Genomic DNA, 25158 nt, shown 5'->3' with positions numbered 1-25158 from the left:
TTTTAATAAAATTTCAAGAGGATTCTTTTTGTAATTTTCTTTAGGGAAAAATTCATGAATAGTACCCCAAGTATGGCCCACTATTAATTTTAGTACACCAAGTTCCAAAACATAAACTTTAGTACATGAGGTTTCAAAACCGACCCATTATACATACACGACGTCAATGATGTCGTTAGTTTCGTGCCAGCTGTAGTATTTCAAAGGGTAAAACAGTCTCTTCAATTTTTTTGCTATGAGCACCCAGCTGTCACTCTTCTCTTATTCTGGACACCCAGCTCTCTCTCTCTCTCTCTATATATATATATATATATATATATATATATATATATATATCCAAAAACCCGCCCTAGAACACGACTAGTCTACAGTCTACTGCTATCTGGCCTCACAGTAATGGCAACCTCGCTCTCGTCCCTCTCCTCAATTCTGAACTTATTACCTCGCCTTCATCTCCAAAAGCCATGTCGTTTCTCTCTCAGGTCCTAAATTGGAAATTGGAAGCAACTTTCGGAATCCGATGTTACCATCGGCAGCGGACCACTACTCAGCTACAAAGGAGGAGTCTTGGCTCCAGAAGCTTCTCTCACTCCAGCTCTTCTCTTCCGAACCACTTTGACGACCCCAGCCCCTGCCACTTTGTTCCCCAGACCACCGCTATCACTACCTCTGAAGCCGGAGAGTCGGATCAGGTCGGTGTTGAGCTTGGTCCGGAGGAAGAACTGGAGCGAAAGGGCAGATGCTAGAATGGTGAGATTTCCGGTGGTGGGCTAGAAAGACGGTCCCCATGTCTCCCTTGCCGAGGACTATGATGGCTTTGAGGTTGTCGAGGTCGAGCTCCAATGAAAAATATGACTATGATGGAGAGTAGGATTGGGGATAGGGGCTATAATCAGATGTGGTGAAAGGTAGTGCAGAGGCGTGGTGATCAGTGGTGGTGATCGGTGACAACGAAAAGAATAAGGAAAAGAGATCCAGGCGGTGACGGATATGAGAGTGGCTATGAAAGAGATAAGAAGAGGAAGAAGCGAAGCCACAAAAGGCATAGGGCTTATGATTCTAGACCAGAATCTGGTGCTTCTGATTCTTCAAGTGATGACAAGAGACATAGGCCTCTTGAACCCGTACTTCTTGTCGTCAGCCGTGGCGGACATGGTGGAGAAGTCGTCGGAGGCCATTGCTAGAGTTTGGGGTAGCAGAGTCGATAAGCGAGGTTGAGAGAGAGAGAGAGAGAGAGAGAGAGAGAGAGTGTGTGTGTGTGTGTGTGTATGAGAGAGAAAACCCGTTGACAAATGAAAAACCAATTTTGCCCTTCATTATGTGCGTAATGGCATGCGGACTGACGAAGTTATTGACGTTGTGAACGTATATTGGGTCGAGCTTCATATTTGATGTACCAAAATTTATGTTTTGGAACTTAGTGTACTTTAGTGGACCATACTTTGAGTACTATTTATGAATTTTTCTGTTTTCTTTAAAATCAAATTGCGTGGTTTAGCTGATTATTCCACAGTATTAAATATTTGAGTTTTTGTCCATTTACCCAATTTTTAGAGATTTTTTTCTCACTTATCCCATTAAGTTTTTTTTAATTCCCTCTTACCCAAAACATTCTAAGGAGGTTTTCCCTAATATCCCATTAAGATTTTTTTTTAAAAAAAATTTTTAATACCATTTTACCCTCACTCCTTTGTTACTTAGAGAGAGAGAGAGAGAGAGAGAGAGAGAGAGAGAGAATGGAAGAGAGAGAAACCATAGAGGACTTCGCCAGAGCCCCGTCACTGGCTGCCCATAGGAATTTGCTAAAAATCTTACCAGAAATATTTTTTTGCCCCCAATAGACATCTATTGCCCCCTAATAGACGTCTATTGCCCCCCAATAGACGACTATCAGCCATATATTGCCCCCCGATAGATGTCAATTGCCCTCCAATAGAACTTTCGGTAGCCAGAATGGGAACTAATCTTCTTAAAATTAGACAAATAAAACTATGATTAAAGAAAAAAACGAAGAGATTATATTAATTTGAAAACGTCTATTGCTCTCCAATAGACGTCTATTACCCCCCAATAGACATTTAAAACTTTTTTTTCCTTTCCTTCTGTCCCGTTACTTAAAAAAACAAAATCTAATATGATCTTATCTAGGAAGGTGGCCGATGATCTATACGGGATTATGGAGAGAGAGAGAGAGAGAGAGAGAGAGAGAATATCGTAGTGTGTTGGAGAGAGAGATATGAGAGAATATCGTAGTGTGTTGGAGAGAGAGATATGAGAGAATGACATAAAATGAAGTTGTTTAATTAAACTGAGGTTATATTTGTCATTGTACTCTGAATTGGATTAATGAGAATAAAAATCTATTGTTGGGCAAGTAGGAAAAGTTTGGCTCATTTTGGTGCTTTTGGGTAAGGACCCCAAATATTTAAATAGACATCCGAAACGACATCGTTCTAATTTCAATGAAATATAATTCTGTCTCCCTGATCTAGCGTCTTCGTCTGAGCTGAGAAGAGTGTGAGGAGGCCTTGGTACCCAAACCAAAAATGGTGTCGAAGCTTTCTATAGAATCGCTGTAAATCTGTATGTAATTAGGATATCCTGTAATTATGGAAAGATTGTTTCCTATTCGAGTTAGACTACTCATTTGTACTTGTATATATACCCTCATTGTGGGATGAATAGAATCATCAAATTAACCCTGAATTGAAGTATTCTTTTCTACTTGGTATCAAAGCAGGTTCAATCCTTTGAACTTGCATCCTTTGAATCCTGAATCCTGAAGAACACTACAAACCGTTGCGTACCACCACCATTGAATTCCAAACCACCATCACCCTACCTTTTTTTCGAAAAAAAATTCAGATCCATCTTGAAACCCTAGAAAACCCAATCCTGTAAAAATCCCGAATTCCTCAATGGCTGGACCTGTAATTGAAGACGAACAGTCAAATCCCGAGAAGGCAATGGTGCCATCCTCACAAGTCATCCATCACCACTACACCACCCATCAAGACAACTCTGCGTTCCCAACAAGTGTTGTCTTGAATGAATCCAACTACACCATATGGGCTCCTCTCATGCGGATGCGCATTGGAGCACGAGGGAAGGTTGGTTATCTGACCGGAGTGAAGGCTGAACCCGCCATAAATTCTGCAGAGTATGAAGCTTGGGCCACGGACAATGAAAAGGTGAGAAGTTGGCTCATTGACTCCATGGAGTCCTCTCTTATGAACCGCTATATTCGTCTCCCTACTGCAAAATATATTTGGGAAGCTGTAGAGAAAACTTTTTATGATGATTCTGATGAAACCCGAATCTTTGAATTGAACAAGAAGTGTTTTGAAGCAAAGCAAAATGGACGGCCTATTCCTACCTACTATAATGAGTTAGTGGCGATGTTCCAGGAGATTGATCAAAGGGTGGCCTCTCAGAATGATAATGTTGCAGCTGTAGTTCAAGAGACCTCAGCGATGTCCCGGATGCGTGTTCACATGTTTTTGAGTGGACTTGACCTAGAGTATGATCAGGTGCGTGGAGAAATCTTGCGCGAGGAACCTAAATTCTCTTTGGAGCAGAGCTATGCTTACATTCGCAAGGTGCAATCAAAGAAATAGGCTATGGGGCATTTGATACCTACAGAATCCTCTGCTATGGCTGTCCAACGCAAACCAGGTCCTCCTCCAGGCTTCTCACATCGTCATCTAGGTAAACCAAATCCATATGCAAATAGAAAGTGCATTGTGTGTGGGGAACTAGGTCATAGCAAAGAGCGGTGCTCTGAAGTGATTGGTTATCCTGATTGGTGGGACTTCACCAAGAAACCACGAAAGAATCTGGGCAAGGCGGCCATTGCTACTACAGAGGAAGAGTGTCTAGACAATGCCTCCGCTAATGTAGTGCAATCAGGTATGAAGGGTAAGGTTACTTTGAATAATACATGGATAATTGATACAGGTGCATCTGATCGTATGACCAATGACCCTAATCTTGTGAAAAACCTTAGACATTCCCCTCAGGTTGTTGTCTCTACTGCTGATGGTACTCCAACTCCGGTCACCGGAGAAGGTTCTATTGTTTTATCTGATACATTAACCCTTGAATCTGTCTTAGTTGTGCCATCACTAGCTTATAATCTCCTGTCTGTTGGTCAAATTATTTTAGCTCTTGCATGTATTGTGACCTTCTATCCGTCTTTCTGTGTGTTTCAGGACATTCTGACTCGGCGGATCCTTGGTTATGGTGTTAGAAGGGGGAAATTGTACTACCTGGATCTGACAGAGACTGGAGAGAACCATAAGCATCTTTTGGGGCAAGCTAATCAGATCACTGGGGTAGAGAATGCGAAGGAAGCTGTATGGTTATGGCATCACAGTTTAGGTCATCTATCTTTTAGTTATCTTAAGAAGCTGCAACCTCATTTGTTTTCTGTTGTCAGTGATTTGGATTTCCATTGTGACATTTGTGAACTAGCCAAGAGCCACCGTGTTTCATATTCACCAAGTCTTAATAAAAGTCATGTTCCTTTTATGAAAATTCACTCTAATGTCTGGGGTCCTGCGAAAATTCCTTCTCTTTCTGGAGCTCGATATTATGTAACGTTTATTGATGATTGTACTCGCATGACATGGGTATCATTACTGAAGAATAAGAGTGATGTATTTGGGATGTTTACCGAATTTCACAAAATTGTGGCAATTCAGTATCAAAAATCCATTAGAGTGTTTCAGTCTGACAATGGTGGAGAGTTTGTGAATGGCCCTATGATTGAGTTTTGCCGGTCACAAGGAATTCGTCATCAAACCTCTAATTCTTATACTCCTCAACAGAATGGTTTAGCAGAACGGAAGAACATGCAATTGATGGAAGTTGTTCGTGCTTCCTTGTTTGGCATGAATGTACCTCGGTCCTATTGGGGAGAAGCAGTAAAATCAGCAGCATATCTTATTAACCGTACTCCTTCACGGGTGATTGAGTTTTAGAAGCTTCATACACTTTTGACCATCCCTTCTATGCCTAATTTGGAGCCCCGGGTGTTTGGGTGCACAGCCTATGTTCATATTCCCAAGCCTCAACGCAGCAAGATTGATCTCCGTGCCCATAAGTGTATCTTTGTTGGTTATGCTGACTTCCAGAAGGGTTATCGATGTTATGATCCTCTTACTAGCACTATACATGTCTCTCTTGATGTTGCTTTTCGTGAATCCGAGCCTTACTACTCAGGGGGAGCTTCTCAGTCTTCCCTTCAGGGGGAGAGAGGTTGTGAAGGAAATCCTCGTTCTATTATTGATTTTGATGTCTTTGAAGACTTGGAAAATTTGGAGGATAGATTTGAAGGTAGAAATTCAGAAACAGAAAATGCAGTTGCCGAACAGAGCATTGTAAATTCCGAAATAGACAATGCGACTGCTGAACGAAGTGTTGCGAATTCCGAAACAGAAAATACGACTGTCGAACAGAATGAGACTGCCGAACGAAGTGTTGCAAATTCTAAAATAGAAAATGTAACTGCCGAACAGAGTGTTGTGAATTCCGAGACAGAAGAGACAACTTTTTTGGATAGTTTGAATCAAAATCAAGACATATCTGAAGCTCACACACAAGATATTTCCCCTTCTCCATCATCAACTGAAGATTCCGGTCAGAATGATCCACCTCAGGTACCCCTAAACTGTAATGAGTCTTCTGGGTTAGAAAGTGTCAAACCTAGGAAATCACAAAGGGTTACCAAGGGAATTCCCAAGAAACAATATGAACCAGATATCAAAGCCAAAGCTAAATACCCTATAGCTAATTTTATGTCTAACCATAGGATTTCTAAGTCACATGCACTTGTTGTTGATCAATTATCTACTCTATCTATTCCTAGTAACGTGCAGGATGCATTGACGGATCCAAAATGGACAAAGGCGATGAATGAAGAATTGGAAGCTCTTCAAAAGAATGCAACATGGGAGATAGTACCTATGCCGGTTGGAAAGAAGACTGTAGGATGTCGTTGGGTATTTACTGTGAAGCTTAATGCAGATGGAACTATTAATAGATACAAGGCGAGGTTGGTTGCCAAAGGATATACACAACGCTATGGGATTGATTATGAGGAGACTTTTGCACCTGTGGCAAAGATTAATACTGTCCGGATTCTAATCTCACTTGCAGCAAACAAAGATTGGCCCTTGCACTAGTTTGATGTGAAGAATGCGTTTCTTAATGGGAATTTGGAAGAAGAAGTGTACATGGATGTGCCACCAGGTGTTAAGAATTACCCAAGTGACGTTGGCAAGGTGTGTAAATTGAAGAAGTCTTTGTATGACCTGAAGCAGTCTCCAAGAGCTTAATTGGTTTGGAAGATTTTCAAAGTCCATGAAAGCCTTTGGATACAGATAGAGCAATTCTGACCATACCTTGTTCATCAAGCGCAAGAGTGGTAAGATTACAGCCCTTATTGTGTATGTTGATGACATGATTGTTACAGGGGATGATCCGAAAGAGATAAATGAATTACAAAAGTATTTGTCAAAGGAGTTTGAAATGAAGGATCTGGGATAACTGAAGTATTTTTTGGGTATTGAAGTTGCAAGGTCTAAGAAGGGGATTTCACTTTCATAGAGGAAATATGTTCTTGATTTACTTGCTGAAACGGGGATGCTGGACTGCAGACCCATCGAGACACCCATTGAGATGAATCACGGACTTGCTATCTATCCTGATCAAGTTCCAACTGATAAAGGGAGGTATCAACGTCTTGTAGGAAGGTTGATTTATCTTTCACATACTAGACCTGATACTGCTTATGCTGTAAGTGTTGTTAGTCAATTTATGCATTGTCCTAGTGAAGAGCATATGGATGCAGTCTTTCGTATTTTGAAGTACTTAAAGATGGCGCCAGGTAAAGGGTTACTGTTTCAGAAAAAAGATGAATTGGAAGTTGTTTGGTACACAGATGCAGATTGGGCTGGTGATAAAACTGACAGACATTCTACATCTGGGTACTTCACTTTTGTTGAAGGGAACCTTGTCACTTGGCGTAGCAAAAAGCAGAAAGTTGTTGCCAGATCAAGTGCAGAAGCTGAGTTCCGAGGTATGACACATGGAGTCTGTGAAATGTTGTGGATTCGTAATGTCTTGAAAGACCTGGGATACAAGCTTAAAAAGCCTATGGATTTGCATTGTGATAATACAGTTGCCATTGAGATTGCACATAATCCAGTTCAGTATGATAGAACAAAGCATGTGGAGGTTGACCGTCATTTTATTAAAGAAAATCTTGACAAAAAGGTTATTCGCTTTCCATTTGTAAACTCAGAGGAGCAATTAGCTGATGTTCTTACTAAAGGAGTGTCCAGGAAGGTATTTGACAGCTCAGTTGACAAGTTGGGCATGATAGATATCTATGCACCAACTTGAGGGAGAGTGTAGAATCGCTGTAAATCTGTATGTAATTAGGATATCCTGTAATTATGGAAAGATTGTTTCCTATTAGAGTTAGACTACTCCTTTGTACTTGTATATATACCCTCATTGTGGGATGAATAGAATCATCAAATTAACCCTGAATTGAAGTATTCTTTTCTACTCTTTCAATGCTTAGGAGCAGTAGTGAGAACATAGCGTGCATTTTGGGCATCAGGAGGTGGAACCACATCGTAGCAATTCCTCCGTCCTCGGATGGGGCCATTCAACGGACAATGATTTCATCGCCACCGTTCGCGCTGCCAGAGTTTTATCGGGAGACTAAGAAGGATAACAAAGTCGGATTCGGGTTGCCCAGTTTTCTGTTCGGTGGATCGATGGAGCTCATGGCTGTCCCCAAGAGGAAGGTATATCCGTATATGACTGATACCCTTTTGTCAATCCTGGTTTGGATTAACTATATTGGAAATGGTTGAGGTTTTAGGGGTTTTTAGGGTTTTGGATTAAATATCAAAAGCATAATCTTTATATTTTGTTTGTTGGGCTTTTGTATAGTAGAATGTCACTGTTCCATTTTGGATTGCTTGCTGAATGCTCTGTTTGACCCTTGGTAATGTAAAAGTAGATAATATATGGTGTCCACGCCAGTTTTAAGTAGATGTCAAATTTGCAACATCTGGTAATTGTTTCATGGGGCGCTTTATTCTTCAAGGTAAATGTCTGTAACCTGTTTGGAGGGTTTTTATGTAAATGTTTGTGGTCACTATTTTTGTATATTGTGCAGACTACTCCCCACAAGAGAGGCACAAGAAATGGCCCGAAAGCTCTGAAGCCTGTTCCTGTGATAATCCGATGCAGTTAAGTTATGTAAACTTTTCGATTTGTGGTGGATATCTGTTTTGAGGATAATTTATTCAGTTCTAGAATGAGTTATAGTTCAATAGTTAAGTGAAGGGTAGTTTTATTGATAATGAAGTTTCTGATTATTGTCTTAGAATAATGATTGAATCTTGGCAGACTTGTTTTTACCATTCTTTGGCCTATACCAGACGAAAACTGGGCACTCTGGCACTTCCATATCAGTTGAAGTTTGTGATTAGTTTAGAATCCATGTTGTGAAAGTTTTGGTTGTCAATTGTATTATTCGGTAACAGAGGCATAGAGTAGCGAATTAGAATAAGTTTTCTTGGTGGAGTTCATAAGAATAAGAGAATTTAGGTTCTGGAAAAAATGGTAATACAAATGAAAAAGAATGAACTTGGACAATATATAGATTTATATGTTTATTTTGATTTACACATTGGTGTTGTAATGGTTCAGCGTACTTTTTACCTTTTATTTTAAATGACATATGAGTACATCAAAATTTTGTGTTTTCCTTTGTTGTTCACTTCTAGTTTAGTAAATCCGGAACCTAATGTCATCATGTAAATCCAAAATGTGGTCTAGCTTTTTGCAATTATTGTTTTCTACATATTTGGATGCTTAATTAGTTATATATAGCAATACGTTCTTTTGAAATTGATACAGAGCATCACGTAACAATTTTAATTTCAGGAGCTGTGGTCGAGTCAAGCTGCCACATTATTATTGTTGCAGTGGACATAGGGGAAATACCGGTGAGCGGGAGGTATAGAGATCAGGATGGGAAGTTGAAACTGTTAGATTTTTTTCAGAATTGATAGGGAGCATTCTGTTTCTGAGTTCGTTCTTTTGAATTTTGATTATGCTACAAAATCTCAAGTGGATATTAGATCTTCACTTGGTTCAGATTTTGCTGGTTAGAATTAAATCTATTTTCATCTTGTATAAATTGTACTTGAGACATGTAGGTAAAGCTTGTTGTATCAATTCCCCACCTTGCTTTATGAATATCTGAAATGCAAGACAGGACAATAATTCCGACCTGTTTTAGATTTCTGGACTGAGTACCCCAATTCATGTATATCTTATGCGATACATATATGGGTTTCCTCTTGCCTTGCTCATTTTTTGTTTTTCCTCTTCCCCACATTGTTCTACTCATAAACATATAGCCTGGAGCCCTGGATATTATAAGTAGAAAAAATGGTAATCAAGGTAGATAATACTAGGTAAACAATTTCAATACGCATCTGGTTGGCGAGATGCAGAACACAGCTTTCATGCACCTGAATCAGATGAGTTCTCAATAAAGATGAAAGTTGCCTCTCTTCATCTCCTGCAGCGAAAACATACATGGGAAATTGTTGATGATTTTGAGTCCATGATATGGTCTTGATAATGTAAGATGATGTTGTACATTGTTTTGAGAAAGAGGAAGATGATTTATGGAGCAAGAAATTGAATTTCTTTGCATTCTGTTTAGACAGGAAATTAAATTGTTATCACAGATACATTGCATGGTATAAAAGATATGATAGTATATTTTAAAAATTATAATAGTTAATAATTTTAGTCTAAGAAATATTAATTTGAGAATTGACCAAACAAGGAGACGACGATATTGGCTTGCAAGTAATGTAGTCGTTTACTTATGGCTTTGTGCAAATCGGCAGCGACCGATAGTAGTTCGATGCCAGTCTAGGCCAGTCGAGGCTATTTTTGGCTGCCATTCTCGGTGCGTGGAGAGAGGTAGAGCGCAACGGCAGTGTTGATGGTCGGAGCGGGGTTGTGCTTTGGCTGATTAATGATTCGGCTTTTGTCTGAGAGATCGCCCTCAATCAGAGTGTCTGAGTTGATTTAGGACTGGCGGGGTGATTGTTCTACGGATTGGTGTGTGGCTGTACCAGATGATGAGGCATTAAGGGTCTGAACAACGTAGGTTTGCATCTGGGCTAGCATGGTGGTTGCCTTGCTGATCGAGGCAACTGCGAAAGGGGCTGATGAGTTGTGCAATCAAGAATTGCTTGTGTTTTGGGCCATGTGGTTAGTGGCGGTGGTAATGGCTGACTGGGGTGGTCGTCCGGCCTCCACATTGAAATCTGAGCTATGAATCAGAGACGAAGGAAGAAGAAGATGAGAGAAAGGGAGAGAGGGAGAAAACGTGAAAACAAAGGGTACTACATTGTTACTGAGTTTGTTACAAATTACAGTTTTACATGGACTTATATATCAGCTGTTCTACTACCAAAGTTACCAAAATACCCTAATATACTCTTAACATCCCCCCTCAACCATAGGCTTGGGTACAAGCATATGGTTGGAGCAAATGTGAAAAGTAAAATCCCATAACCAAATGATGGAACTGGTGCCTCTTCTTCAGAACAAGGACGGGTGATTAACTCCAAAATCAAGGGCAGTAAATACTCAGAACATAGCATGCCTCTTTTGATAAGAAAATACTAATCTTGGAGTAACATCAGCTTCAGAGCTACTACTTGCTTGAAAGAACTCTTGAAGACTCAGGAACCAATTAGAAAACCAACTTCACTCTAATCAAACTCATTAGGAACCCTTCTTGCAGTGTCCACACCATGGAGCATAAAACTAGAGCATCACATTTTTCCCAGACTTGAAAACAATGTCCTGGAGGCTCTCAGCGACTACAACTTTAACAGGGTCATCGTTCTTCTCAGGGATGGGTTCAGACTTCTTGTATGGTGATACTTTCCCATCCTTGTATTCCTTCACCCAAACTGAAATATGATCTGGCTCCAAATGTGGTTTCAAAAACTTTTGTCCGTCATTGGTCTGTATGATGATGAGAGGCACTTGCTCTTCTTTAAGTCCAAAGTACTGGAAGGCACCTTGACTAGCCTCTAGATCTCCAACTAAAAAGCTTATGCCCTCTCCTTTGTATTTCTCAGCTACTTCACGATACTTTGATTTAAAAGCATCAGCAACATCACTGCTGAAGTTCAGAAACAACATAGCCTTATCATTTGGACCATTGAAGAACTTGATAACAAAAGGGTGGTTGTCTGGGTCATTGTTGAATTCTGTAACAACTGCCGAGCTAGATTCTTCAAGGAACTTCTCTAGAGCCTCTACATTGAATTCCTTGAAATCAACAAAAGTTCTGCTAGTAACAATTTCATTTTCACCATCATGTTTTCAGTAGCTCCATTGTTTCTCAGTGGATAAAATCTTGTCATCTGCTCCACCTCCATATATAACTCCACTTCACTGATGAACCTGAGACCCTTTGGTCCAATGAGAGTACTTCCTTCACACTAGAGCCATTCTCACAATCCAAAACACAATCAGCTAACATCTTCTACTATCCCACTTGTCAAGTCAGAACCATCCATCCAAAAAGAAAACAAACTTCAATATTCTACTAATTCTTGTTCTGTAACATTCACTTAATACTTCTTCAAAAATTCATTCAATTGTTCTTCAAACTATATACAACTAATCATCTACTTCTTCAAAATTCAATCAATACTTCAAAATTCAACTCAACTCTTCTTCTTCAAAAATCCTTCTTCTTCAAAAATTCATTCAATTGTTCTTCAAACTATATACAACTAATCATCTACTTCTTCAAAATTCAACCAATTCTTCTTATGCAAATTTCACTCACTTCTTCTTTCAAAATATTTACAACTAATTCTTCTACTTCAAAAACCAATCAATTCTTCTCCATCTAATTCAAAATTTAATTCTTCTTCAAATATTCTATCAATATACTTCAACATAACAACGTGCAAAGTAGACGGATGAACAGAAACGACTTAGGAAAGATCCAATAATAGACTAGCACATCAGCAGTATGTATAGTGAAGCGGAGCAACAAGAATTGCAGAGAGCAGATGAACAACGTGTAGAGATGAGTGAATCAGAAAGAGATTACCAAACTCTCTATAATTGTATCAAACCATGGACATGAATCCGCACTCAATTCCGGTGGAGACTGCCGGAGGGAATCGCTTGTCCGCACTCGAATCGAAAAACGACGTCGCACTGAACAAGGCCATGGAAGCTTGATATCGATGAGTTTCGGATTCCGGAACAGAACAACGACGGTGAAAAACTCAAGCTTGGAGCAAGGATCCATGGCAGAGGGAGAAACTGAATTTGGGGGTTAGGGTTTGGAATTGGGGAAAATCAAAATTGAATGAAATTGATAACACGAAAGCAAAAAAAATAAAGGAAGCAAGAACATCTAGGTCACCGATCGACCTGAGCTCCTGATACCATGAAATCTGAGCTATGAATCAGAGACGAAGGAAGAAGAAGATGAGAGAAAGGGAGAGAGGGAGAAAACGTGAAAACAAAGGGTACTACATTGTTACTGAGTTTGTTACAAATTACAGTTTTACATGGACTTATATATCAGCTGTTCTACTACCAAAGTTACCAAAATACCCTAATATACTCTTAACACTGGAGACGGTGATGCAGGCACAGAAGGCGGCGCAGGGGATGACCTTCTGGGATGTTTGGTTTGGGCCTTTGAATTTGGGTTGGGGTCGTGTGAGTGCGGTTTCTCTGGGCTCTCGATCTGGTTCTCTTGAGAATTAGACCAGATGGAAAGGTGCCTTGCCACCCTCATCTATTACTTATATTTGGGGCCCGAGAGTTTAACATACTTAAGCCGTTTTGAGTCTCTTTATTGTCTCTAGAGTGCCAGTTTAATTCATATATATTATGATTCCGTTGGAATTGATAATTATCTAGAGTTAGACTGAATATCTCAAGTCTAGTGTGTAGAGATAGCTTTTAGGACCTTTCTAAGATGTTTCTATTCTTCATTTGTACCACAATTGAATGTAGGCAGGTGAGATGTAGATAAGCGATTTTTCCTTAAGAGGCGAGGCTATTTTTGTTTGGACTAGGCTTACATTCATGCAAGCATCTCTGCGGTGCTTGGGTAGAGAGTTGGATTTGGTTATTCATCTGATGTTATCAACTTCTATTTCAAAAAATTAAAAATTTCATTGATTTGTATGAGTGGCAAATTTTGTGCTCGTTAAAGAGAAAAAAAGAAGGAAAGATATATTAAAAAGCCACTTTCAATTAGTTTCATTGGCATTTATGCTTTGATGCTACATTCAAGCATCAAAATTCCCGTCTGTATAAACTAGAATCTTAAGCAGAACAAGTGGTCAGCTTAACACCCTCAATGGCTAACTTATCCTCAGGGAAAGCACAATCGATTGGTTTTTGCTGCTCGGGCAACAAATCGCAAGCCTTTGGAGTCACATTGCTCGTAATGCCCTCAACATCAGTACAGTTCCACAACAATTTCTTTGGCTTTTCAGTGAGTGAGATACTCACATTAGAGATGCAAATTCCCTTGAAAGGATCATTAGCAATTCCATCCAACTGGGCTGGCATTGTAACATTCTCAGCAACAACCTCTCTATAGTTGATGTTTTGAATCGCAGGAAGTGCCTTTGGATCAAAGCCCTCGCCTGGATGTGAACCATAGCCCCCTGTCATCCAAAAAACGTACTTCATAGTCTTCAACGTCAATCTTCGTACATAAATGTCTTTGACATAAGCCCCTCTGCCTACAGCTGTTTTGATCCTAATGCTGGATTCGGTGTGAATGGCTGTGACATCTTCAACTCTTACATCCCTGATTCCACCAGACATTTCACTGCCTAGGGCAACAGTAGCACTTTTAGGTGAAATACAGGTAAGCCTCCTGATAACAAGATGCTCGGTTGGCATTCCAAATTTGATTCCATACTGATCCCAGCCACTCTTCACTGCAATGCAGTCATCCCCGGAGACTATGTAACAGTCTTCAATTCGAGTTTGTGAACACGAATCGGGGTTAATCCCATCTGTGTTAGGAACGCTAACTGGTGCAAGGATAGTGAGGCCTTGTATAGTAATGTTACTGCAAATTAATACCAGAATGTTATCCCACAGTGGCATGCAAGTAGGTACAAAACATATTCAGTTCAAGATATGAAAAAGATCTAACCTGCTGTAAATGGGATGGATGTGCCAGGATGGAGAATTCGTAAAAGTGAGATTGGAGATTTGGATCTTATTAGAGTACATAATCTCAACCAAGTATGGTCGGGTGACATTCAAAAGACCCTTCTTGAATTTCTCCCACCAGGGAGCGCCTTGCCCATCAATGGTGCCATTGTTACCTAAATCCAAAAGGAAACCCATTAACGTTTATATGCAAAACCAAATTAGTTAAATTTGTGGTTAATTACCGGTAATTACGACGTCGGTAAGGTTTGTTCCAACGATCAAACTGCTTAACCTTCCACCAGGGCCCTCTCTCCCTTGCCCGTATGAAGGCAGTGCTGGAAGAAGAGGCCACTCGGACTCATCCTGTCGATTTGGTCATGAAGAATGGTCAACTTTTAGATGAAAAAAAACCCATGAATCCCAAATAATTGTTTGTAATCATTGAAGTGGCCATGTACAAATGTTTTGCAGTACGTATATGTAATCTTCATAGGTTAGTCTACCATACTTATTAATATGACCTGGAAATTGAAATATCTTAATAGAAACAAAAGCTAATCGATTTAAAGGTTTCTATGATATTGTAAGTAATTGCTACTACATATGAATATATGGTAGCACTTAATAAAAATCCCTTAATTCAGATAGTCTCCTCAGATATAAACGTATAATTAGAATTACAATCAGCCTAAATTAGTTAAGAAAATCTCAAGGTAATCACAATCATTAAACTTAAACGTTAATTGAGCCAACAGAATACAAAAATAATTGTCCATTTTCGATTAACATAGTTTTACTTAATAAATTTATAATCCAATGGTCCATAACTTAAATTAGACTTTAAAGATCATCTCTGTAAAAAATCAATCGAATCGAAAATCGTTTAATTATCTAATTAAATCAAATAAATGGTTGGTCCCCTTCTACCCTCACTACTATTATGATGAACCGTCCATATATTTCATAGAAATGAATAACTAAAAATTCTGCAATTTGATCGATTTTTTTACAGAACTAATCTTTGTATTACGTTATACAACATGAATAATTGGATTAGAAAATTATAAAGTTATTATGCGTTTATTACAAGAGATGGTGAATATACTCGTTCACCCAAAGAGTAAACCTAAGAATTGTCCAAATAGGAATTTAAACAAGAACCAAAAGGGCCAGAAACCAAACCTGAGACCCAAGAATAACAGCATCCTTGTGGAGGAAAAGGGTAAAGTGGCTAGTGAGGTTGAAGCTCCCGGTAAGCCAGTTACCGGGGGGCACAATTAGCTGTGCTCCACCATCGGATGCATACTGGCTTAGTTTATCAACTGCATCTTTAAAGGCCTTTGTGTTCAATGTCTTTCCATCGCCAACAGCTCCGAAATCAGTCAAAAGAGCACTGTGCTTCCGGCAGTTAATGGCGGAGTACGTAACTACATCCTTAATATTCTGTATTCCACATTCTGCCGCTTGTAGGAATAGTAATCCCAGTATAACAATAGTAGCAACCTGTAATTTTCTCATGAGATAACAATTAATATTCCTCAAGAATGTGCTAATCGGATATGAGATCCAACCCAAATAAACAACAATAATTGACAATTCATGAACTTTAGAAATGGAGGAGAAGAGAGAAAAGTACATACATGAGACATTGTTGAAGATTTTGAGTCCATGATATGGTTTTGAAACTGAAAGGGAATATGGTTCGATGAGGAAGAGGAAGAGAATTTATAGATCAAGGAATTCATAGTCCAACGTATTTACAGAGAAAGATAATTAAATGTTAACCCAGTATTTGGAAAGATATATGAATTTGTTGATACGTATAGTAATGGTTCTTTTTTTGAAAGGATTGTAATAGTTCTTAGTATTTGTTAAAATTCCTTAATTTAAGAAAAAACTTGATTTGAGGATTTGACCAAGAAAGGGAGTAAAATTTAACGTAAAAGTAGTAATGGCACTTACTGCAAAAGTAAATGAATTGTGGATATTTATTGCCTTATTCTTACATGACGTTTTTAATGCACATAATTTTTTTTCACGTTCACATGCTTTTCAATTTTTTGGGGTATGATCCTTTTAATTAAAGCAAAATTATAGGTTCATTAACCTAGCTCCAGTAAATTAGATAGGTGACGAATTATAGGGATATATAGGGTGAAATGCATCCATGATATGAATTGACTAGCAACAATTTTATTTCATTTTTTAACTAAATTGTCTAAGAGTCAAATATAGCTAGCAAATTTTTAACTTTTAATTTGCTTGAGCAATGTTAACTATTTGTAAGCTGGTTCCGGATTATGCATGGGACAATATATTTTACACAATTTTATACACCTCTTGTAAGTTATTCATTAGACTTAAAAAAGTCCAGTGGTTTGGATTTTTTGTTTGAATAATGTCAAAACAAAACCAAGTGATGTAGAAAATAAGATGACATTACATATAGGATTTTTTTTGCATAAACAGTGTTTGGAAACTTGGGTGACTGACAATATGATGCTCGAACTTACAAAGTTATCAAAGTAATAACTAGACTCAATTTTTCGTATCTTTGTCGTACCCGCGATCACTTTCCGTCACAGAGCCGACAAATTTGACCACATGCAACGCACGTGACTTGTTGAAGGAGGGGGCAAAAAAGACTTTTTAACTGATATCAGCCCAAAACTCGGTCAAATCCTTAAATCCTTCCAAAATAACAACACTCGACAAAAAAAAAAGACCAAACTCATTCCCAAACTTAGATTCAGAACAAAAAATCAAGGGGTGCCTTTCAATTCAAGACCAAGGTGAGAAGGAGATGATACGCTTGTCATATCGACCAAGAATTTGCTTCACATTCTCATCATCAACACCAAAACTAGGTGGATATGCACTGGCCAACCCATATTTCTAAGCCCAAAAATTTACATATAGTAACTGAAGCCATTTAGAAGAAAACCAAATGCATAGATCAAAAACTTGAAATCAATCAAAACACAAAAACAAACATTCGAGATTCAAAGGACAAGAAATCAACTAGATTGCAATACTTGAACCTAGAAATTCATTATATTTATGTTCTTGAACCTAGCTAAAAAGCAAAAAAAGACAATTTTAGCAACCAATTCATTCATATTCTTGAACCCAGCATGAATTTCTAACACTTGCCCTCCACTATTTTCTCTCTCAAGAAGTACCCGCAGCAACCCTGACTAGGTTGAGGTGGGGGTCCACCTCGTCGGCGCTGTCGGTAGCAAGATCGAGGATCGGGTAGTCATAGATCGAGGTTGGATAATGGGATTCTTAGAGAGATGACTTGTTGGTGGATGTTCTCAGGAACGGTGATTTCGATGATGTTGTGAACTTTTCCCAGTTACAAAAGCTCGCCGATGCGATCCACCGCATGTTTGACTGTGGAACCGGAGCCGAGGCCAAAGATTATGCCGGACTCAACTACCTTGTAGGCGGCCATTTTCTTCAACTCATCTTGGGTTAGAATTGAAGAGCTGAAAGCAACAATTGGGAAAGAGAGGAGGCAAGAAAAGGGTCTTAGTAGTTTGATCCATTTGTGCGCCACTAAAACTTTTGGTCAGATCAAAAGAAAAAGTTGAAGAGAGGGAGTTGGACTGGCAAGAGTGTAGAGGAAGAAGATGAGAGGTGGAGAGGGTAGAAAAAAATGATTAAAAAAATAAAAAGTAAATAAGAATATATTATTGATAATAAGTAAAAATGCCAAATAAAGGGTAAATCAGTCTTTTTATCTTCATTTTATGACTCACAGGCGTCACACGTGGTAAAGTTGACGGCTTTGTGACGGAAAGTTATTGCGAGTACGATGAAGATACGAAAAATTGAATTTAGGTATTACTTTGATAATTTTTTACGTTTGGGTATCATATTGTCAGTCACCCAAGTCTCTAGACACTGTTAGTGCAAAAAATGCTTACATATATTTGTAGACACAAGGAATTTAATGAAAATAAAATTCATTAAATAAATCAGTCAATCTTTGAAATTTTGACTAAACAAGCTTAGTTGGTACACGTGGCTCGTACGTCACCAAAATTATGTGAGCTTCGAGGAAGACACATGTCAAAACACGAGTGATCCATGGATTGAATTACGCTGAAGCATCAATTGTGGAAGAGTCAATTTATTAATGATTGATTATTGCTCGAGTTAAGCATTTAAGGCGGATCATCATATTAAACTGTTTGACCTCAGTGGAAATCAAGTATTAAATACAAATATTGATCAGGTTAAATTGTTTAATTCTGATTAAGATCAAGTATCAAATACAAATATCGATAAGATTAAATTGTTTAATTTTAATTGAAATCAAGTATGAAATACAAATATCGATAAGATTAAGTTGTTTAATTCTAATTGAAATCAAGTATTAAATACAATTATCAATCAGATTAAGTTGTTTAATTCTGATTGAAATCAAGTATTAAATACAAATATCGATTGTTTAATTCTAATTGAAATCAAGCATTAAATACAAATATCAATTAGATTAAATTGTTTAATTCTAATTGAAATCGGGCATTTAATCAAATCAAAATTGATTGACATATTCCTTAAATAAAAAAATAATTAAATCAATCAATTAAAACTGATTGATTTAATTAAACAATTAAGGAATGTGATTAATGCTATATCATCAATGCATTCCAAATTGAGGGAGACGTCGACACTATAAATACCCCCTCTCAAATCAAGATGGGGGAAGGACGACAGACAGAGGGACGCAAGCAGACGGAATAAACCTCTCCAAAGCTCAGAAGTCTCCTAAGCTCGTGAAGAACCATCACGCTGCCAAATAGCTGGTCTCTTCACCTCACCAACTTCAGACAAACAAGGGAAATCACTTGCAAGCTCAGAAGTTGTCAAACTCTAGGAAAATCAACAAGCATCAAGCAAACGTGCCGATTTATCCGCCATCAAAACTATACTCGCCACATGACACTTCTCGTGGTTCAAGTTTGATCAAGATCAAGCCTCTATAGCCTGTGATCATCCGTTGTCTTCAACAAAGTAAATCCTCTACAAGTTCTTCATCAAGCTCGTGGAGAATCAACAAGCACCAGACACACGTGCCGGTTCGTCCCCTACCAAAGCTAAAGAACGCTCATCACGTGACACAACTCGTGGCCTAAATCTGATCAAGATCAAGCCTCTTCAGCCCTTGATCATCCGTCGTCTTCAACAAAGCAAATCCTCTACAAGTTCTTCATCAAGCTCGTGGAGAATCAACAAGCACCAAACACACGTGCCGGTTCGTCCCCTACCAAAGCCGAAGAACGCTCACCACGTGACACAACTCGCTAGATCCGATCAAGATCAAGCTTCTATAGCCCTTGATCATCCGTCGTCTTCAAGTCGTCAACATAACAAGAAGTTCATACTGCAACCGTTTGATTCAAGATCAAGTGCTCGCCACCCTTGAATCAAATCAATGTCAGAGATCGAATCAGAGGAGATTTTTGTGAAATAGCATCTTCAGAGATTGTAATCCTCAAATTCATTAACAAAATATGTTATTTTGTACACGTGCCCTTCTTTCATTCGTTGCAAGATTTTCGTGTTTGCAAATTTGGCACTCCCAGTGGGACCATCTCTGCCTCTCATCTCTTTCTCCGACAATCTCTAGTCGTCATCCTCAGCAAATGGCTTCAAAAATGATTCAACTCAAATCAACAAACAAGACCATTAAGGTACCTACTCTAAAAATGAGTAGAAACCTGAACAATTGCATCGTTCAGAAAAAGTCATCTCAACTCGCGAGATTCACAATTCATCCATCCAAGTCGTGTAAGATGATCACCACTTTCACAACAGTGGGGGAAAACATCATGAAGCAAGGGTGTTCAACATGCTTAATTAACTCAACAGAACATTCTCCTTTGCCCACTGCCAGTGTTGATCTGCATACACACCTATGCCCCAAATCATCTCCTGATAACCAAAAGGAAGAGATTTTGGAAGACGCCTCTTTCGCTATGCAAGTCATGGTAGTAGGGGTCACCACCGTGGAAGAACAAGCTACCCAAATAGCCCAATTAGCTGAAGCAGTTGAGAAGCTACAGAAAACTATTGAAGAGAAGGATATGGAAATTGCTGCGCTCATGGAGAAGTTAGAAACTCAACGTGGCGATGACTCAGAAAAAGGTCTGCTTGGTCATAAGAAAGACTTATCTGGCAGATCATTTTCTGAACAAAAAGAATAATCAAATTCCATCCTAGCTTCATAGTCAATTCAACAACTTCAAGACATGATTGCCAACACGATCAAAGCTCAATATGGTGGTCCTTCTCAGGATACGCTAACGTACTTCAAACCTTATACAAAGTGGCTCGACAATTTGAGGATGCCAACTGGGTACCAACCTCCTAAGTTTCAACAATTCGATGGCAAAGGTAACCCTAAGCAACACATTGCTCATTTCATCGAGACTTGCAATAGCACTGGCACAGATGGCGACTATCTTGTGAAACAATTCATTCGCTCACTCCGAGGGACAGCATTCAAATGGTTTATAGAATTGGAGTCTGAATCCATTCACAGTTGGGAGCAAATGGAAAAAGAGTTCTTGAATCGCTTCTTCAGTACACATCGCATTGTGAGCATGTTAGAGCTGACTAGCACCAAACAACGAAATGACGAGCCAACCATAGAATTCATCAACCGTTGGCGTGCATTAAGCCTCGATTGCAAGGATCGACTCTCAGAGTTTTCAAGCAGTAGAAATGTGTATTCAAAGCATGCATTGGGACTTACTATACATCCTTCAAGGAATAAAGCCTCGCACCTTTGAAGAACTTGCCACTCGAGCTCATGACATGGAACTTAGCATCGCTAGTCATGGTCGAAGAAAAGGTGAAATCATTGAACCACATAATTAGAAACGTATCATGGAGTCTTTGGTGATCACAACACTTGTCAAGATTACAGCATGAATCAAGTCAAATAACCAAAACAAGTTGGAGCTCACTCATAATCAAACAAGGCGGCGCACTCTTAGAGAGCTAGAAGCTGAAAGTTACCATTTTCTAGATTCCGATGTTGCTGACATGTTGGAAGATTTGCTTCCAAAGAAAGTAATTAAACTGCCAGACTGCAAGCATCCGAAAGAGATGCATCACATCAATGAACCAAACTATTACAAATACCACCGTGTCATCGGTCACTCGACAGAGAAGTGTTTTGTGTTGAAAGACCTCATCATGAAGCTCGCCCAACAAGGAAAAATCTGTTTAGACATTGAAGATGACATGGCTCAATCAAATCAGGTTGCCATCATCTTTGATCAACTCGAAGCAGTGTCGTCGTTGCCTTTGCTGGGAGCATGCTACTGGCCTAAATTGCCTTAGAGCACACAAATATTGCAATGCTCCTAGCCAGCAAGAGCCTAAACTGCACGTGGCACCCAAAAAAAAAAAAAAGGTCTGTTAAGTTGAAAACCCAAAAGGGTGGCTCAAGCAAAATAAGGACAAAAAAAAATAAGGACAAAAAAATATCATCATCATCATCATCCATAAATCCTTGAACTACGTGATGACTTGATCTCTTTCTTCGGAATGGTACGTAGGCAGCTCGGAAAATTACTCCGAGTCCAGTCATACCAAAGCAAGAAGATGAGTTTGCTTGGGAAGTTATTCTGAGTATGGTTATATCAAAGCAAGAGGATGAGTTTGCTTAGAGCTGCTTCAAGATGACGATTGGATTCAATATGACTCAAGAATTTGGAGTCGTCCGCCAAGTCAAAGAAGAGACGTGTAAAACTCAAATGTCAAATGTCTCAAGACAAATTTAAAAAAAAAAAAGAGCATCAAGGCAATGATTAAAATTATCAATGTCAAATACACCAGCAAAAATAAAGTTGGCCAGCTAATTCATCCAAGTAGGCTGATTACAAAGCACGCGAAATGTGCCGTAACGAAGTGACTTCAAGTCACACCTCCAACACGTGACAACCACATGTTTACGGCACACCTTGAACTGGAGGCATTTGTAGACACAAGAAATTTAATGAAAATAAAATTCATTAAATAAATCAGTCAATTTTTGAAATTTTGACTAAACAAGCTTAGTTAGCACATGGGTCCTACATAAGGTACACGTGGCTCGTATGTCACCAAAATTATGTGAGCTTTGAGGATGACACATGTCAAAACACGAGTGATCCATCGATTGAATTACACGGAAGCATCAATTGAAGCATCAATTTATCACTGATTGATTATTGCTCGAGTTAAGCATTTAAGGCGGATCAATCATATTAAACTGTTTGATCTCAGTGAAACTCAAGTATTAAATACAAATATCTATCAGATAAAATTGTTTAATTCTGATTGAGATTAAGTATTAAATATAAATATCGATAAGATTAAATTGTTTAATTCTGATTGAAATCAAGTATTAAATACAAATATCAATTAGATTAAATTGTTTAATTCTGATTAAAATCAGGCATTTAATCAAATCAAATTGGTTGACATATTCCTTAAATAAAAAAATAATTAAATCAATCAATTAAAAATGATTTATTTAATTACACAATTAAGGAATGTGATTAATGCTATGTCATCAATGCATTCCAAATTGAGGGAGACGTCGACACTATAAATACCCCCTCTCAAATCAAGATGGGGGGAGGACGACAGACAGAGGGACGCAAGCAGACGGAAGAAACCTCTCCAAAGCTCAAAAGTCTCCCAAGCTTGTGAAGAACCATCACATTGCCAAATAGCTGGTCTTTTCACCTCACCAACTTTAGACAAACAAGGGAAATCACCTACGAGTTTAGAAGTTGTCAAACTCGCGGAAAATCAACAAGCATCAAGCAAATGTGCTGATTCATCCGCCATCAAAACCATACTCGCCACGTGACACTTCTCATGGTTCAAGTTTGATCAAGATCAAGCCTCTATAGTCCTTGATCATCTGTCGTCTTCAACAAAGTAAATCCTCTACAAGTTCTTTATCAATCTCGTGGAGAATCAACAAGCACCAAATACATGTGCCAGTTCGTCCCCTACCAAAGCTGAAGAACGCTCACCACGTGACACAACTCGTGGCCTAAATTCGATCAAGATCAAGCCACTTCAGCCCTTGATCATCCGTCGTCTTCAACAAAGTAAATCCTCTACAAGTGCTTAATCAAGCTTGTGGAGAATCAAGAAGCACCAAACACACGTATCAATTTGTCCCCTACCAAAGCCAAAGAACGCTCACCACGTGACACAACTCTTGGCCTAAATCCGATCAAGATCAAGCTTCTACAGCCCTTGATCATCCGTCGTCTTCAAGTTGTCAACATAGCAAGATGTTCATACTGCGACTGTTTGATTCAAGATCAAGTGCTCGCCACCCTCGGATCAAATCAATGTCAGAGATCGAATCAGAGGAGATTTTTGTGAAAGAGCATCTACAGAGATTGTAATCCTCAAATTCATTAACAAAATATATTATTTTGTAGACGTGTCCTTCTTTCATTCGTTGCACGATTTTCGTGTTTACAATATTCAATAAAAAAATTATGATAGATTAAACTTTTCTTTATTAGAAGAAAAAAAAAAAAAAAAAAATTTGAGGAATAATGTTCTTATCAAAACTATTCACAATAAAAAACAAAACAAGCATAAGAACAAGGACACCAAATTAGAGTTGGAGAAGAGGATGTTCTTTTTAGTGTTTGGCTTCCAGTGTGAGTATCAATTGCAGATGCAACAAAACCATAACTACCTTTGCCAATCACTTCTTGTATCTTATATTGACTTGCCTCACCGTATCCAGTGAAAATGTTCTATCAAGCATATTTTGAATCAATGAACTCACAATCAATAATCTATCAAAAGAAACTAATGTAGTAAGAGGACGCGAAATGAAAAGTGCATACTTGAACTGATAATTCTAAGTGATTTCATCATAATCCACTATAAAGTTTACAAAAAATAGAAGAACAAGGAGTAAAAAGGTAGAACCTTTATACAAATATTATAAATCAATACAATAAGTATCACACATCAATTTGCAAATTGGTCATAAATTCTGAACACTGATTCACAAAGCATTTAACCTGCATAAACAAGTGTTACAGAAATGACAATGTTCTTCATTATGGCTTGTGGCGTTTGGCGCCCCTATTATTTTTGTTGTTGTTCTTCTTCTTTTCTTTTAATCATGAACAATTCAGATAAGAACAATATTTCCCAAAAACATGTGGACAAACCTAGGTTTCATAGAGTAGCGGTAGCGCTCTTCCCTCAAGCAAGGCGAAGACCGTGGGGGTGACGAGGTACGGAGGTTCGAGGTTGGTTCTCGACAATGATCGTGGGGTGTGGCGGGAGTTTTTTCGATTAGAGGATTCTCTGATTGTTTTCTGGGATCAATCCACCATTCGATGATGGCGGATTATTGCTTCGATCCGAGCGGCATCCGGGTGTTGGGGATCATAATCTGAGGGAGACGGCATCTGATTGCGGCAGGCATCCAAGTGATTTGTGGCGGTGACCTTGTAGTTGAGGGGAGCGGGATGCATTGGAAAAGGGAGGTGGCGTCTGATTGCTAAGGCAGGTCGGGCCGGGGTCGGGGTCTTCCCCTTCGTACTGCTATGGTGGAGGAGCGAGGTCGGCTTCTAGAGTGATGGGCAGACGGCTATTTCTCGATGGCCGGTGCTAGGCCAATCTGAGGGTTGGAGAGGAGTCAGTGGGTTTGGGCCTTGGGCCTCAGCCTGCCTGGGTTGCAGCAGTGCAACCTAGCTGGGCTAACCCACCTGCTTTTCCCCCTCCTTTTGGATTAGGCTTGGGATGGGTTGTTGAGGAGTGGCTTTGTCCTATACTATCTTAGCTTGAAGTGGGTTTTGTGTTGCTGCTGGGACGTACACCATG

General features: G+C 39.0%; 2 protein-coding genes across 2 annotated transcripts; both read right to left on the bottom strand.

The window, feature by feature from the left end:
• Positions 1 to 10854: 10854 nt before the first annotated feature.
• Positions 10855 to 12394, bottom strand: LOC112198369 (protein disulfide-isomerase). The gene is made up of 3 exons (XM_024339477.2): positions 12191 to 12394; positions 11530 to 11567; positions 10855 to 11413 (listed from the first exon to the last, which is right to left on the bottom strand). The coding sequence occupies exons 1-3, from the start codon at positions 12392 to 12394 to the stop codon at positions 10882 to 10884; spliced, it is 774 nt and encodes a 257-aa protein (XP_024195245.2). The 3' UTR covers positions 10855 to 10881.
• A 1034-nt stretch (positions 12395 to 13428) lies between these two features.
• LOC112199279 (probable polygalacturonase) lies at positions 13429 to 15926 on the bottom strand. The gene is made up of 5 exons (XM_024340316.2): positions 15918 to 15926; positions 15460 to 15780; positions 14520 to 14640; positions 14276 to 14450; positions 13429 to 14188 (listed from the first exon to the last, which is right to left on the bottom strand). The coding sequence occupies exons 1-5, from the start codon at positions 15924 to 15926 to the stop codon at positions 13429 to 13431; spliced, it is 1386 nt and encodes a 461-aa protein (XP_024196084.1).
• Positions 15927 to 25158: the final 9232 nt, after the last annotated feature.

Source organism: Rosa chinensis, chromosome 4 (assembly GCF_002994745.2).
Source record: "Rosa chinensis cultivar Old Blush chromosome 4, RchiOBHm-V2, whole genome shotgun sequence".
In the NCBI taxonomy this organism is placed as follows: domain Eukaryota; kingdom Viridiplantae; phylum Streptophyta; class Magnoliopsida; order Rosales; family Rosaceae; genus Rosa; species Rosa chinensis.
This window is presented reverse-complemented; position numbering and strand designations above follow the sequence as displayed.

Bases quoted from the DNA above. Each gene is read 5' to 3' on its own strand.
- LOC112198369 (XM_024339477.2), bottom strand. From the start codon at position 12,394: ATGGATCCTTGCTCCAAGCTTGAGTTTTTCACCGTCGTTGTTCTGTTC. The intron at 11,568-12,190 runs GTAATCTCTTTC...GAATGGCTCTAG, and splicing joins ATACAATTATAGAGAGTTTG to TGTGAAGGAAGTACTCTCAT. The intron at 11,414-11,529 runs GTTCATCAGTGA...TGTTACTAGCAG, and splicing joins ATTGGACCAAAGGGTCTCAG to AACTTTTGTTGATTTCAAGG.
- LOC112199279 (XM_024340316.2), bottom strand. The intron at 14,641-15,459 runs GTTTGGTTTCTG...CCAAATCGACAG, and splicing joins CTGTTATTCTTGGGTCTCAG to GATGAGTCCGAGTGGCCTCT. The intron at 14,451-14,519 runs GTAATTAACCAC...TTTTGGATTTAG, and splicing joins TACCGACGTCGTAATTACCG to GTAACAATGGCACCATTGAT.